The sequence below is a fragment of the Rosa rugosa genome, chromosome 4, assembly GCF_958449725.1.
Source record: "Rosa rugosa chromosome 4, drRosRugo1.1, whole genome shotgun sequence".
Classification (NCBI taxonomy): domain Eukaryota; kingdom Viridiplantae; phylum Streptophyta; class Magnoliopsida; order Rosales; family Rosaceae; genus Rosa; species Rosa rugosa.
Window position 1 is genome coordinate 50,256,531 of NC_084823.1, and position 15,400 is coordinate 50,271,930.

Below are 15,400 nucleotides of genomic sequence, written 5' to 3' on the forward strand. Positions count from 1 at the left end.
CACTGTAATATGATCATCAGGGTCCATACATAAGCCTGGGAAAATTAGTTTAATTTGAATTCGACCGAGACATGTTTTGGGGCAATTTTGACAATGTCATAAACCACTAAGATATAAGTATCGTGGAAGGCCAAATGGAAAGTTTCATATGAATTATTCCTTCTTCCAAATGAAGCAAAGATTTTGACGTCTTAGCCATCTATATATTGGGACATAAAAACATATACATTATATTATTTGCAATCCCACCTTTATAAAAATCCACTCTTGTTTCTTTATATATTGCAACCCCATTTGCACCTCTTATGTCTTCTTCTCTACATTTGTTTACTGTCTTTTTTTCTCTGCTTCCGGCCATGGATATGCAGCACAGACGATTGAAGAAGGTGACTGTGATGATTTCAATCCTATTATACCTAAATATTTATATATATTGTCGGTCTTGTTGTTTTGCTGAGAAATGTGTGATATTGGAATGGCTCAATCAAATCAAATCTCCCAAGAATTGGGTCCTTTGGTTTGATTGAGCCGTGCCAATATCACAGTTACATTATATACTTCATAACAATATTTCCGGCATGATCGTACGTTTGGTTGTACGTATATATGAGAACATACATCTACATAGTAAATCATAAATGCATATGAATGATTTTCGATTTTTGAAAGGATGAATGATTCTTATACTGCATTTTTGTCAAAAATCCTTGAATCAAAAGCAAGGATTTGTATATTTTTCGTATTTGTATATTATATAATGTTCCAAAGGTAATGGAGTATATAACAACACTAGAAAAACAGTGCGTGTAGACGTAGAGTGCCAGAACCAGCATCCCTTTCATTTTGACATATCATAACTCTCCATCGTAGGCAACTGATAGGCAATTGAAGCCCCGAACTCACTCACCTTACGGAGGCAACTGATAGGCAACATGAAATAGACTATACAGGCCAAATTAGTTTTATACATTACGTAAACTATGGAGTTCCAATTAAGGAAGAAATCGATCTTGGCTTCTCTGTCCCCATAGATCAATTTCTTCGTTCTATCAAGTATTAACATATCTCAAGAAACTGTGTGTTTGAAATTTGAATGAAGTGGTATTGTCTCCGGAGTTATTATTGTTGTGTTAGCCGAAATCTTCCGTTGTCTTTTTCGGAGGCGCTTTCGTTGTCCTCTAGAGAGTCCAATAAACTCATCACCAATCCCATTCCCCAGAAGAGAATTTATGGCATGCATTTCTATCTGACCTCGAGGACGGGTACTAAAGTTAGTCTCATTATATGAAGTAGTCTCTTCACTCAAAACATTCGGACCTCGAACAGAAGTGTCATTAGTCTCTAGATCCTCCTGCATATCTTTCTTTCCTGGAGTAACGGGCACCAAAGAACCGACACTTGGTTCCTCAGCCTGCTCCACAGAGCTAATTGCGTCTTCATCTCTATTCTCCATGTTCATATTCTTCAATAGCACCGGTTCCGAAGGCTCCTCCGTCACACGTTGAGCAATGGCAGTAGCATTATTCTCCATCCACTTCCACCTATTGTCCAATGCATCTTTTGCTGCTCGGTTTAGCGCAACGTCCTTCCGAAGACTATAGGTACCTCTTCCAACAATCTGACCATCAATGACACACCCAACACTATAGTCCTTCTCCCATGAATCTACATACTTGAGACTCCGGCGGTTCTTTTGACACATCTCAAGAAGCTGTGTGTTTGGATGTATTTGTATCGTCTCCTGAGTTATGATCGGCTCTAGCAAGCCCTTAAACACATGCCACACAACCTCTATGGAGTTGCAGTCCATGAAAACCGCCCCAATAGTGGACTCTACAACATCTGCAAGGTCTTTCGGAGCGTCAATAAGACCATTCGAGTGCAATGGATACTCAATAACCGCTCGTGAAAACTCTTGAATTTGATCTACAAGGTAAGGTTTCCTGTGGCGGAGGTAGCGGTGGAAGCCGTGCCGGAGTGCCACACGTGCAAGCTTCTCGGTATCGACGTTGGCCGCCCGGAGGAGGGTCAGCTTTCCCGGAGCTAAATCCGGGTACAGAGAATAATGTGCCTGGCAAAACAATAAACCGAGCACCCCATCGCCTACGTACTCCAATCGCTCATAGGAAAAGCCGCAAGTAAAAGAAGAATGCGTAAAGGCTTCCTCTAGTAACTTCTTGTTCCTGAAATTGTAGCGTATGATCTCCTCCACTTCATCAAGACTCGGCTCCTTCGAGGTTGACTCGGTCTGTAATAAGCTTTGCTTCACTGCGTTCATGTGAACAGTAGGGGTTTCTTGGGGTTGTGCTTCCATGGTTGGACTAATTTCTCCTTCTTCCAAAGTTTGATCACTGTAATGCTCGGCCACTTCCATGGTTTGACTAATTTCTCCTTCTTCCAGAGTTTGATCACTGTAATGTTCAGCCACTTTGCGTGCGAAAATGTTTGTGCCTTCATCTTCCAAGAGGTCATTTTCTGGGTTGTGTTTGAACCTGGATTGAGGTGGCTCGAGAGAGGTGGAGGATGATTCTGAGTACCCTCGTTTCATATTAGAGTTTTGCTCTACCAAAAAGCAAAGAAATAAAAACCCAATTAATCTTCACCACTAAACAAAATCAGACCAATAGAAGCAAGGCAACGTTTCTATGCTTGAGCTTTGCTACCACTGCAATTTTGAAGTTGTATATGCTTATGTAGGATTACACAAACCCACTCTATACCCCTCCATCAGGTACTTAACTTCATAGTTTCAAATTTCCTTTTCCTTTTCCTGTTGTGAAATGGATTCGAGCTTTTCCTTTTCCCTCTTGGATTAGGCAAATATTATAATTTGAAAAAGAAAAGAAATTGTCCTAGCTTAAAACTATTCCTCTTGTATTTTGGAAAGTTAAAACAAACCCTATATATATAGAGGCTCTTGATCTTCGTCATTCCATCAAAAGCTTTGAGTTTAGAATTCTAAGTCCATATTTGTTCTTTTAGTTAAGATGAACAATTCACAAGTGAGTGGAGCTGCTGATGCTGAAGGCAAGTGGGCATCTTCAACAACCCCAAAAGACAAAGGATGCAGATTAACTGTGCCGGGAGAACTTTCCTGCCCGCCAGCCCCAAGGCGACCTCCTCCAAGCAGTGGGCCGAATGGGTCTTGTATCCGACTTAATTTGGACACGAAGTGGTCTTAAATCGTTAAACAAGTAGTTAAGAATAAATGTTATGCTATTAAGAGTCTAAGAAAGTAACTTTGTTGCGTTTTTAGTTTGTATTTCTCGTTTACTTGGACATGTAAGGTGTCATCAAAGAACTTATATCTTCCACGGCCGGGATGTTTTTACTATCAATGCCTCGTTTGAGTCATTTCAGTCGTTTGTATTATTCTTATTTTTATCTTTGATGCATGATTCTTTGCCTCATTGCCAGTGCTTTGTGAAATTTTGAAAGCAATCCTACTCATGTCATGGTCTAAACTCTGAACCAAACAAGATATATTCTTCATACGTTTTGAAAAGCCTCCACAGCCGTTTATGCTCTGGGAAAACATAAAAAATAATTAAATTTTTTTATAGAAAAAGCAAAATAATGAGATCAAGGATGCTTCTTCTTCACTTCCTGTTTCAATTAATTATACGCATTCCCAAGCATTACCAGTCTGGTGTGAGATCAAGGTTTAGCCAGAGATCGAAAACTCCACTAGGTACTTGCACCACCATACTCGCAAATAAATGCTTGTGTATAACCTCATGAAGAAACAAGATATTTCATGCAGAAAAGAAGAATACCAATGGAAACTAAATTCGGAGCCATATTGGCTGTTCATTGAGCAGCAATTGTGTAACCAAATTTTACAAACAGAATCTGTTCTACTAACGGAAAAGAAATTGAAATCTGTTCTCTTAAATGGGAAATAACTGGAGCATAAACCAACAATACATCCCATCTATATTGAGGAGGTGCTTTACAGCAGGCAACATCTAATGATCTAATGCTGCTGGAGTACATGACAACACAAGATAAATAGTACTATAGACATGCAGATTGCATTTGCAATCCTTCTGAGCTCCCCTGGTAAACATTGAAGAGCCACGTCCAATTTCGCCCCCACAAAATATTCCTCCCAATGGAGCCCGAGGGAAGTTTTCAACAAAAGGCGAGCTATCCACATTCACACGTTCAAAGAATGACTCACCGCGGCCACAACAAGCGAAGATGAAACCCCCAAATACTTCACCTAGGTTACAGCAATCTTTTGAATTTTCATCTATCTTCAAGTTTTTCAGGCTTACAGAGAGATTTGTACACGAGGATAAGGCAGTTTGGGGATCTGGGCGATAGAAATGGAAGTAATCACCAGTTTTGATGCCAACATCATTGACATAAAGGTACGATTCGTCTCCACTGTGGAAAATGCCACATGTCAATAGTTAGATCAATAGATTTACCAAAAATGTTAAAATTAATCGCTTCACTGCAGGAAACACATTCTGAACCGAAGATAAAGAGTTGCAAAAGAAATTGGAAGTAAATTTCAAGTCAGGGTCAACTAGTTCATCAATTGAAATCTATTCCTAGTCACTTCACTGCGGCCGCAACTTACAATCATTTCTTGCATAAGTTTAGTGGGTTTAGCTTTGAAGCAAAGGCCTTTATGAATTTTATATCACTGGCTGTTCAAATGGAGCAAGATAACTCCTCATTGACAAACTTGCTCCAAATGTGCCTGCATTCCTAAATCCTAGGTCCCGTTCCATAATTCATTAGAAACAATACTAGAAAGGAATTCTGGAGCCCATATTTTGATAATGATTAATGAAAATAGTTCTTGCATTATTATCCATGCCAGTCCTAGTGATCAAAGAGCAGATGACGGAATACAAGTGACATTAAACACAGGATCTCCACAGATAACATAGGGAAGGATAGCATAGCATTCTAGTTCCACTTGGTTTAACATCTTTCGCTCAGTATTTGTAATCAATTTTATGGCTTATAAAATCTGAATTATCTCCCAGTTTACTCCTTTACTAAGCATAATAGTGAACTGCCAGGACGCAGTAGATGAAACAGGATAGCGATGATAAGAACAGGGCAAAAAATCAAAGCAAAGCACATAGCATATGATGTTGTCATTTTCAACAATTGCATATTATCTTTCTAATTTAAGTGCGTGGGCAACATCAATAAGGCAACAAAAGTGAATTAAAGAGGAAAATAAGTTTTGTATGTTACCCTATAACTCCATGGAAGTCCAGGGAAGTAACTAGCCTACGCGTCTTTGGCCCTGTGGAGATACTTCTTCGTTTTTTAACCCCAATGTACAGATCAGAAGAATCCGTGTGATTTTCTAACTGTGACAAAAGTAGTTGTAGAACATATCAGAGGTTTACATCTTCTTAAATTAATTTTACATCTATTACTTTTGCTTCACTAGTCTAACACAAAACAATACTTCAAAGTCAACTGCCAATTTCTGCAGAGTTTTAAAGTGCACCACTCAGAATGTTAAATGTAATTTTATTACCTCATCGTTAATATCATTCAGAATTCGTTGACCATCAAGAATCTCGCGGTGTCCTTCTCTTCTAGCAGTGAGCCAAGTAGAATCAGAGGCGCTAGCTCTAACAGAGACAGCCTTGTGTTTGGGACCTACTGTTGACACACCTTCTGACAATGCAATTTGGAATTGAATATCCCCTATACCTTGTCATTTACAACAAATCAGATAAGTGATAACAAACACAGTGGGCAGTATGAAATAATAACCTTACAAAGAACATCCCTAACTGTACTACACAGTTGCTAGACTAAATGCAGCAGGTCAAGGATTTCCACACAAATACAGGAAGAAGAAAGGAGATGAGTTACTAGAAAAATTTCAGACCAAACATCTCTGAAACCATGTAAGCACATACTGGGGTATAATAGATGCAATCTGGAAAGTTTAATAAGAACAATTAGGAAAATGTGGTGCAAAAAAAGAGCTGGAAAACCTTCATAAAGTAGAGATTAGCATGCATCTCAAGTGTAGGAACTCTTAAAGTTAAGTGTGAAGTTATATAATGTTTGACAAGCCATGACTCCCAAGTTAGGAATCAAGCTCTGATTGAAACTAAAAGCAAATTTTGTTAGTATAGAAAGCATTGGACATAAAATGCATAAGTTGCATCCTTCACAAATATCTTTGTATCTTAAATCTCCTAGAGGGTCTTTAAAAAAAAAATACAATGGAAAGTGGAGTCAGATTTAGCAAAGCTACAGTAACAATCTTAAAGAAATCGCATGTGTGTTTCCCTTATTAACTTTACATGGTTGTGAAGATATGCACATTAGCTATTTAAACAGCAACCTAACTGGAAACAGAACAGTACTTTATAACAAACATTAGATAATTACCACAGGAGTTTTGTCTGTCCCTGGCAAATATAAGAGCAACAGCAACTGAAAAGGATGTTGCAGTCCCACAGACATTTCTAGACTCATTCTCACTTCTATACAAAAACCGACCCTTCTCGTCACCCACGATGACAGTTTCCTCGGGCATAACATAATCTGCCAAAATCAGACAGTGAATCATAATCAACAGAAAGCAGCAGAACTTGCCATAGAAAAGTTTACGAGTTTGCAACACATAAAAATTTGAAAGCAGCAGCTTATCTCCTTCTGGTTCGAAGAGGTAAACAATGCACCAAAAAGAAAGAATCTTTTTCTAAACCACCCCCCCCAACAAAAAAAAAAAGAAAACAAAATTTCTCCTTTTCCCCCAAAATACAGTCTAATTAAGGAAACTATTAAAAAAGAATATAGTTATATACAGAGCAATACTCACCCAATGCATCAACTACTGGTCTCATATTAGTATACCCATCCTGTACCATCAATCATGTCAAATTTTAGTAATGCAAAGACTTGAGCAGCAGCTGACCATTTCTTTTCAGAAAAGAGGACATGATATCAAGAATGAAGACAGCAACTTACTCCAAACATTATAATCCCTACTGGGGCTGTGCAATCTGAAACAGAAGCTGTGTAATCCTTAATATCCATGACAAACTTATCGATAAAGACCTCTTGACATTCCTGATGTCATTGGAAACATTCTACAAGTCAATCGTTATAGTTCAAACTGCATATAGAGCTAGAAAGATTCTACAAGTTACCAAATTGAACGAACAAATGAAAACTGTATATGTCCCAAGTTTCCACATCTAAAGTACATAATAAAAACCCTTTTAAAGAAATCAGCAATGCAGTTCAAGACAGAAGTTCTCACCTTTACACTTGTCGATAACAGCGGGATAGCATCAACTTTCAAACCCGGCACAAAGCCGACAGTCAAAACAATGCCGTAGCTCCCATCCTCTGCAGGTACGGAGGCATCATCATCACTCACATCACTAGAAACACTGTCCCACTGTACCTAACCAACCCAATTGTAGACAATATTAGTAAAGTAATCAACTTTGTACAGAGTAATGAACAAAACATAGACCAAACAAAGAAACGAAAAAACCATCAAACCTCTTTGATTTCACAGGTAACAACATCTCTTCCAAGAATCCCATTTGCAGTAGAAACAACAAACGGAGCTCTGGACCCAAATCTCTCCTTTACCTGCAATCTCAATCCGTAACTAACCATAAACACACTCACAAACTTTCATCCTATCAAAATGTATAGTTCAAATCAAGGTATGTAAGAGCAAACAAACAAACACATACAAGCTTGTTAACATCAACCAAGCGAAACCCACTTCCGACATTAGCTATGATGAAATGAGGCCTGATCGGCTCGGCCAGAACCTTCTGTGTGACCTCTTCCCAAGCAACCTATGAGTCAATCAGTGAGACTCAATTCAAGCTCACGGATGCAAAAAGGAAGGTACAAATGCTGGGGGAGAACAAAACCTGGAGGCTGGGATTGAGAGAGAGGGCGGAGGCGAGTTTGGGGCGAGAGAGGATGAGAGTGCACGTTCGGCTCCAGGATTTGCTGACGCACGCGGCTGAGGCGAAGGAAGGAGCCGGAAGGCGGGCGAGGATGTCGTGGAGGAGGTCGTCGTTTAACAGTGAGAACAACCCTCCGGCCGTCGTCGTTTTCAGCTGCTTTGCGTCGCTCTTGGGCGTCGACGATGAGGCCTCGTCCATCTCAGCTTTTCGGACTCTGAAAGTCTGTTTTTACTTTTTAAGCCTCGGTCTCGGTGTGTGAAATCAGAAAATTTCACTACTTTGTTCACTGTAAAATTTCACATTTCACTTTACGTTAATGTATCAACACATAAAATGTTCTTCAACTCGTGTTATAGTATTGGAGCATTTATAGTTGTAGAATCAGACAGCATTTATAGTTGGAGCATTGTTCATAGTAAAGTTCTACGTTACATTAATGTATCGGTACATGAAATGTTCTTAATTAACTCGTTAAAGTATTGGACCATCTTCTTATAATCGTAGACTACTTCAAAATCAGGCTAAGCTAACCTATCAATTATTGGAACCAATTCACATCTATATCAAATTAATTTACTTGATATATCGATACATTAATATATATCGTAACATAACTATAGATACATTAATATATCTTAACATAACTTCATTATTAACACGCCCAATAAACTTGCACAAAATGAACAGCCCACACTGGAGTATCAATGGCACTTGCTTTGTTTATTTGTCTCAGAACGAAGCGATAGATGTTATTCAACCATGTCTATTGCAATAAACTAGGAGCACATCCATGATCCATTATAGAATCTGGAGGCTCTTGAAAAACCATGAAACTAAACCTAGCCAACAGCTATCTGTGTACCACAGCCACAGAATTCGCTTTCTGAAAGACATATATGTAGAAGAACTACTTTCACACCAACTCCGTAGTACAATGCTTCAATAGGTTCAGGGGAAGAGACTCCCTCAAGCCCCGAATACCTTAGTAGGACATAGGAGGAACATAAGACATAGCTAGGTACACACAGCTATGTGCATGGAGGCAATACCCTAGTCCTGGACCAAGTAACGCCCCACGCCCAATTTCTCTTGTGCAGGAGATACCAGCCATGGGAACTCCACTGAGCTTGTCAGTAAAGGGAGTTATATCCACATGAGAGGCTCCGAAAAAGGACCTGTCGCGGTGGTAGCTAGAGAAGATCAAGCCTCCAAACACCTCTTGATTAGCATCCAATGCTTCCAAACTGTGACGAGCATCGTCAACACGAGTCAGTGCACTTCCGGCGTCTGAGTGGAGGAATATGAATCTATCCCCAGGTTGTATGCCACAACCCTTGACGATTATGGACTCGTAGTTACCCCTGTTCAAACCGTAACAGCAACAACTCAGAGTCTGTTCCTTGTTGTTTTCAACTAAATATGCACATAAATATTTGTACAAAATTTCAAATAAATTTGTGACTCACCCCAAAAGTTCATGACAAGCCAGGGTTGTTCTGAATTGTGTGGAGTATTGTCTACCTTTCCTGACCTCAATGTATAAATTTGGGTTTCCCAAGTCCAACTACAAAACAAGAAGGGGTTTGCTAGCTATTTTTTCATCTTTCAACTACTAATAATTTAGTGTTCAGTTAGGAATTCACTTATAAGCTCACCTGATTTATAAGCTGTTGTAAAACAGTGACGCAATCAAGCATGGGATACCCTTCTTCTGCTCCTTCCACTACGCCCGAAATCCAAGATTGAGCAAAGAAATCCTCAAACACTGAAACGCTCCTGAGCTCAGGACCAAATGGAATTATGCCGTCGGCCACCGCCACATGGAACCGAGTTTCCCCTAACTCTGTTCATCAAATCCCAATCAATAAATCAAGACACATTATCACAACAAAGAGGGGGAAAAAAAAATAGTACCAGCAGACTTGTTTTGGTCCCTGGCAAATACTAGAGCAGCAGCATCAAAGAAGAACAGATCAGCACTGTAATTTTGGGTTTGGTCCCTGCGGCGGAACAGAAAGGAGCCTTTTGCGTCTCCTACAACGGCAGTCTCCTCAGGCATGACAAGATCTACAACATACTCACAGTTGTCAGCTATAATATAAGAAATTGGGTTAAGGAGTAACCAATTAAGTAATACATTTTGATCAATAAATTTGAGTATTCACCTAGTTTCTCAACAATGGGTCTTATATCAACACGATGATCCTGGTAAAGAAGAAACCATGTCGTATTGTCATAAGTACATGACAAATACTCTTGCAAAGCAAGGAACACAATTTGGTCACCAATTCTTGTATTTTGTTCTATAGTTTTTCTTCCAATACTGCATGACAATCATTGTATCGAAATTTTGACCCTCTCGCAGATTTTCTTTGTAATTTCGGGTATTGCATAATCACAAATAAAAACAAGATCGATGAAATATTAACCCCAACTTACTCCGAACATTGTGATACAAGCTGGGTCGAGAGAACCTGAAACTGAAGCAGTGTAACTCCTAAGCTCCAGCATAAAGTACTCCATCAATGGCATATTGGGTTGCTGAGTAGTGCAAAATCACCGAGTCAATTGAACATTTCCAATGTGTAATCAGAGATTAACGGAGTTTAAGCAAAATTACTTACAGTCTTTGATCTTGGAAGTGGGATGACATCCACTTTTAAATCGGGCACAAATCCAACAGAGAGAATTAACCCTCCATTTATTGGATTACCTCCCATTAGAATTTCTTCATCCCAATAGTTGGGCCCATTTTCCAATTCCCACTTCACCTGCATAAGGCCGAAATAGCACGCTTACTAACCTGGAATTGTTCAATAATCAAATAAAGGAATAATTTGGGCAGGAAAAAAAAAATTGAAGTGAGAGTGAGCTATTGTGACCCAAGAATCAAAACTAGCTTGTTTTTGAATGTTTTCGAAAGACATATGAAGCTCTCAAGATGATTACAAAAATTAATTTAATTTAATTCTCTAAGCTAATCATGTTCCTTTCAAAATTGATGCCAATGTGGATTCCATGATTTTCCCATTCTCATAATATATGGCAACATAATTTAAAACGAGTCGACGACTTCAATTAGGACAAATGCATGAACCTCTTTCATTTAATCTCTTCTTTCAAAATTTAATTGAGTAGTACTCAGTACTCTTGAGAACTGCTAGCACTACTCGATCCTTCGATCTACAAGGGGTTGTATGTCAATAAAGGGTTGCGATTTGGGCTGTTTTTCAAATTTGAAAGAAAAAAGGAAAAGGAAAATAAAACCTCTACGATTTCATCTGCTCCAGCATCGACGCCGATTAGCCCAACAGCTTGATTGATGATGATTGGAACTCCACGCGGTACCTTTTTGAAGACCTATACACACGATAACCATTTATCAATTAAACAAATCCGAAAGAAGACTTCCCAAAAAATAAAAATAAAACAAAAACGAGATGACTTGCTATGTATCAATTATCAAATCCAAAATGAGATAGACTTACAAAGAGGCTTGTGAATGGCAAGCTAAACTCCATGCCAATGTAAACAATTGCAAAGTCGGGACGAATCGGCTGAGAGAAAACCTCATCAAACACCTCATCCACAGCCTCCTTCAAGAACAAATGGAACAAAAAAAACCACGATTAATCGAGCTATTTTTCAATTTTCTCAATAAAAAAAAAAACATGCAGATCGTAAAGGACTTTACTCACACAGGGGTCTGGGTTCACAGACATAGCTGAAACGAACTTGGGGCGGCAGAGAATGCTACTGCAGTTTCTGTTCCACGCTCTGCTAACGCACGCCGCACATGCAAACGCCACCGCCGGCAGTCTCCTCAGAATGTTCAGCAAAATGTCGTCGTTCACCTTAGAGAAGACAGGGACAACTCCTTCGTTGGCCATTTTCGGGATGTAATTAAAACGAATCGTTCAATGAACAGGAAGATATAGCAAACTGTGTAGTGATAGTTGCAGGGGAGCGAGTGATCCTTTATATATGAGTTTTGGATGAGTCTTTGGTGGGGTAGGTAGCAGAGCACCTCTGCTTTGCATATAACCGTTGTTGTTTTCATCTTCTTAATATCATTGAAATCTGATAAGAGAGAATCCAGTCAATACACCATATGCATGCATGTTCCATGCAATACAATATCTGAGCTGAAAAGGAAATCCGGGGGGCAATAAATTGGTTTTCGCTTCCCTCAATTTCTCACTTTTTAGTTCTATAAGCTATCTTACAATGCATGCGCCGCGTGGTTAGTTTTACCCGCACATTGGCATGGAACTCACTCGGATAAACGATTTAGATTCATCACACTTCTGTGATCGACTATAACCTCTTATCTTTTAGTGATACATTAACCTTATCTTTCATGTTTTGTTTAATATTGCAAAACAAACATCATTAATATCGTATTATGGTTTCTTTGACTCATAATTTAAATATTTTGTCATGTATTTATAATCACACGATATCCTCGAGGTAGATTTTAATTGCTCTGACCACTTTCTCCGTTGATGAAAATAAGCAAAAACTACATTGTCTATTTGGACTCACCATTGATCAAACTCTTCAACACAAATGTTTATCCTTAAACTTCCTTTCAAAAAAAAAATGTTTATCCTTAAACCTAACATAATGACGCTTCAATAACCAAAAGCACATAAAGGTTTAAATAAAGGCGTGTTTAATTGTACCAAAAAAAAAAAAGGCGTGTTTAAGGAAAACTGAAATTGGGAGAGAATTGAGTCGTATTTTCATTGATAATAGGGGTATCTTTATATAGAGGATTACAAGACATAGAATCAGAGTTGTACAAGGAAAGATAATTGTACAATTAATCAGATATCTATGAATATCTCCGAGTAGTTCAAAACACTATTACAACTAGGTCAAGTAACCTAGAGTTTGGGCCAAACACATATTCTGGATTTACTTGAACACTCCTCCTTGTGTCGCCCAACAGTGTTGCTCCTCTCGTTGCCTCATTAAAAACCTTGCCAAATAACAAAAACTCAGTGGGACAAAATAACATCGGTCGAAGGGGAAAAAGAGCACAACACACCCTTCATATTTTGAGACCATACATGTAGACACCTCCCCATGATGTCTGCATCTCCCCCTGATGACAACGGTCATAGGAGTTCGGATAACTTCCGCAAACGATGCTACCAACAAGTTTCTCGAAAGTGGGATTTAGGCAACGAATTAGTGAGCAAGCCTGCCACACTGTCGTCAAATTTGAACCTAGTTCACTTTGATCTTGAGGAGAGTCTGTTGTTGCTGATTATACTTGGTGTTGTCGCTTTTGATATAGCCTTGCTTCATTTGTTCAAAACAACAGCATTATCCTATACGCTCGTAGGCTCATCTGTGGTAGACTTCAAACCAAAATTGTTTGAACATGCGTAACTATGGATCCAATCCATATACATTCATGAACCACTTCGTGAAGAGTAATAATCTCTGCATTGTTCGAAGATATAGCGACTAGGGTCTGCTCTGTAGACCTCCAATATATCACGGTCTTTACCCATGGTGAATACTTAACTAGTTTGTGAATGATCTTTGTGTGGGTCAGAGAGATACCCAATATCAGCAAAACCTTCCAAAACACATGTCGTTTTGAGATGGGGATAGTGGACGCAAGCCAGTGTTGGCGGCGTTCCTGGTGTGTGATGGGTCTGAATCCATAGTCTCTCTGTAGGGATAGAACAAGCCCATATCAATCGTACATCTCAAATACCGAAAGATATCTTTTACACCAATCCAATGGTGTTACGTTGGTGCAGAGCTATACCTTAACTAACAAGTTCACTGCAAATGAGATGTCTGGTCTTGTGCATTGAGCTAAGTACAATAATGCGCCTCTTAAGTAAGGCATTTTTGCCTCTAGCATATCTTTGTCATCATCCTTTGGACTAAGAGGATCCTTTTCAGGATCAAGACTGCGGATGATCATGAGGGTGCTTGAAGGTTTGACCTTGTCAAAATGCTTAAGCATCTATCAACACGATGCTCAAGTTCCAAACCGAGACATAATCGTGTTCTCCCAAAATCGTTCATCTCAAAATCGGATTTCAAGTGTTTAACGGTTTTCCTTAACTCTTTAAGGGCTTCCAATGAAGATCATGTCCAACAGGAACCGTGATAGAACCCGAAACTTGTTATGAAAACGCGTGGGCATATCCCTTCCCAATCAAGTAGTCACTTTAGTGAGTGTTTCAACCTCTTTGTAAACGCGCTCCGTGGTCTAGAGCCACTTGACTTGGGTAAATAAAGTTCACCATGAACCTTCATGTACATTCTGTATCTAAATCCCCATAGAGATACGTAGTGACCACATTTGTAAACTACCAAATTAACAGGGTAGTGGAGTGCAATGACATCCATTATGAGAGAATATGTCTCATCGTAGTCGATTCCAGGGCGTTTTGTGAGAAGCCTTGCGCCATAAGGTGAGATTACCATTTCTTTTTATCATCATGCTATCTAACGAAGACCCATTAGTCAATAGGTTTTATGTTAGGAGGTGTTAGCATCATTAGCTCGAAAACCTTCCTCTTCGTTAGAGAATTCAACTTAACCTGGATCGCATTTTTCCATTTAGGCCAAATTTCTCTACGTTGGCATTTTTTCATCAACGGAGCGTGGTTCGATATCATCAGACTCAACAAACTCGTGTGCAACGAAATGCGCGATTACATCATCAATTATGATGGAGTTTCTATCCCACGTCTCATGTACACTAGTGTAATTTTCAAAGAGCTCTATATTCTCATGAATAGGTTCTGACGTTAAGGCGTCCACCAACGATAACCATAATCCGGAAGATTCTCATGAGACGGATTTTGAGTCTTGATGATCAAAGGATCAGAATGTGCCAAAGTATCCTTCGAACTCACGGGCTTCCCACGCATCCTAGCTGAGGCCATGGCCTATAACGCCAGAGTACCACTCTCTTTGGCGTTGGCGCTATGCCTACCTCCATGTAGGGTGGCGCTACATCCTCTCGTAGAGATGTCCATCATTGCAGGCATGTGCATCAGACAGACCACAACAATTCCTGTCGTTCCTGCTGTACATCTGTGTTCTTATCTCTCCCTAACGACCGGAAGACTGTCTCATCAAAGTGACATCCACAAATCTAGCGGTAAGGAGATCGCCTAATAAGGGCATTAAGTGGTGGACGATTGTTGGAGTCTCAAATCCAACGTATTTGCCCATTTGTCTATAAGGACCTATCATAGAGCACTGTGGCGGCGCAATTGGCACATAAATGGCACACTCAAATATGCGTAAGTACGATACTTGTACTCAATCACTAGCTGTAACACAGAGGTAGAGTGAGTGGCGGTGGGTCATAGACGAATTAGCATAGCTGCATGCGATATTGCATCACCCCAAGCGGATATAAGGAGATTGGTGCGCATTACCAATATCTGGGCTACCATCGTAGTCGTTTCCACGAGACC

The 15,400-nt window shown here is 39.5% G+C and overlaps 3 protein-coding genes across 5 annotated transcripts; all 3 read right to left on the reverse strand.

Moving 5' to 3' along the window:
• Window positions 1-444: 444 nt before the first annotated feature.
• LOC133742034 (endoribonuclease Dicer homolog 1-like) lies at window positions 445-2,692 on the reverse strand. The gene has a single exon (XM_062169730.1). It carries the CDS (start codon window positions 2,546-2,548, stop codon window positions 1,067-1,069), a length of 1,482 nt encoding a protein of 493 aa, XP_062025714.1. The 5' UTR covers window positions 2,549-2,692; the 3' UTR covers window positions 445-1,066.
• A 1,089-nt stretch (window positions 2,693-3,781) lies between these two features.
• LOC133706640 (F-box/LRR-repeat protein At5g63520-like) lies at window positions 3,782-8,165 on the reverse strand. Of its 3 annotated transcripts, none has more exons than XM_062132179.1 (10): window positions 7,899-8,165; window positions 7,713-7,820; window positions 7,513-7,605; window positions 7,265-7,411; window positions 6,970-7,071; window positions 6,821-6,860; window positions 6,388-6,543; window positions 5,516-5,688; window positions 5,224-5,342; window positions 3,782-4,392 (listed from the first exon to the last, which is right to left on the reverse strand). In XM_062132179.1, exons 1-10 carry the CDS (start codon window positions 8,133-8,135, stop codon window positions 3,969-3,971), a joined length of 1,599 nt encoding a protein of 532 aa, XP_061988163.1. In that variant the 5' UTR covers window positions 8,136-8,165; the 3' UTR covers window positions 3,782-3,968. The 3 variants fall into 3 exon arrangements, with proteins under 3 accessions (XP_061988163.1, XP_061988162.1, XP_061988160.1); XM_062132178.1 differs by having other exon boundaries at window positions 5,516-5,694; window positions 7,265-7,405; window positions 7,899-8,164; XM_062132176.1 differs by having other exon boundaries at window positions 5,516-5,694; window positions 7,899-8,164.
• Window positions 8,166-8,601: 436 nt separating this feature from the next.
• LOC133744971 (F-box/LRR-repeat protein At5g63520-like) lies at window positions 8,602-11,827 on the reverse strand. Its single transcript, XM_062172986.1, has 10 exons — window positions 11,636-11,827; window positions 11,426-11,533; window positions 11,205-11,297; window positions 10,562-10,708; window positions 10,377-10,478; window positions 10,103-10,142; window positions 9,852-10,004; window positions 9,593-9,780; window positions 9,404-9,501; window positions 8,602-9,298 (listed from the first exon to the last, which is right to left on the reverse strand). Exons 1-10 carry the CDS (start codon window positions 11,825-11,827, stop codon window positions 8,920-8,922), a joined length of 1,500 nt encoding a protein of 499 aa, XP_062028970.1. The 3' UTR covers window positions 8,602-8,919.
• Between the last annotated feature and the right edge of the window lie 3,573 nt (window positions 11,828-15,400).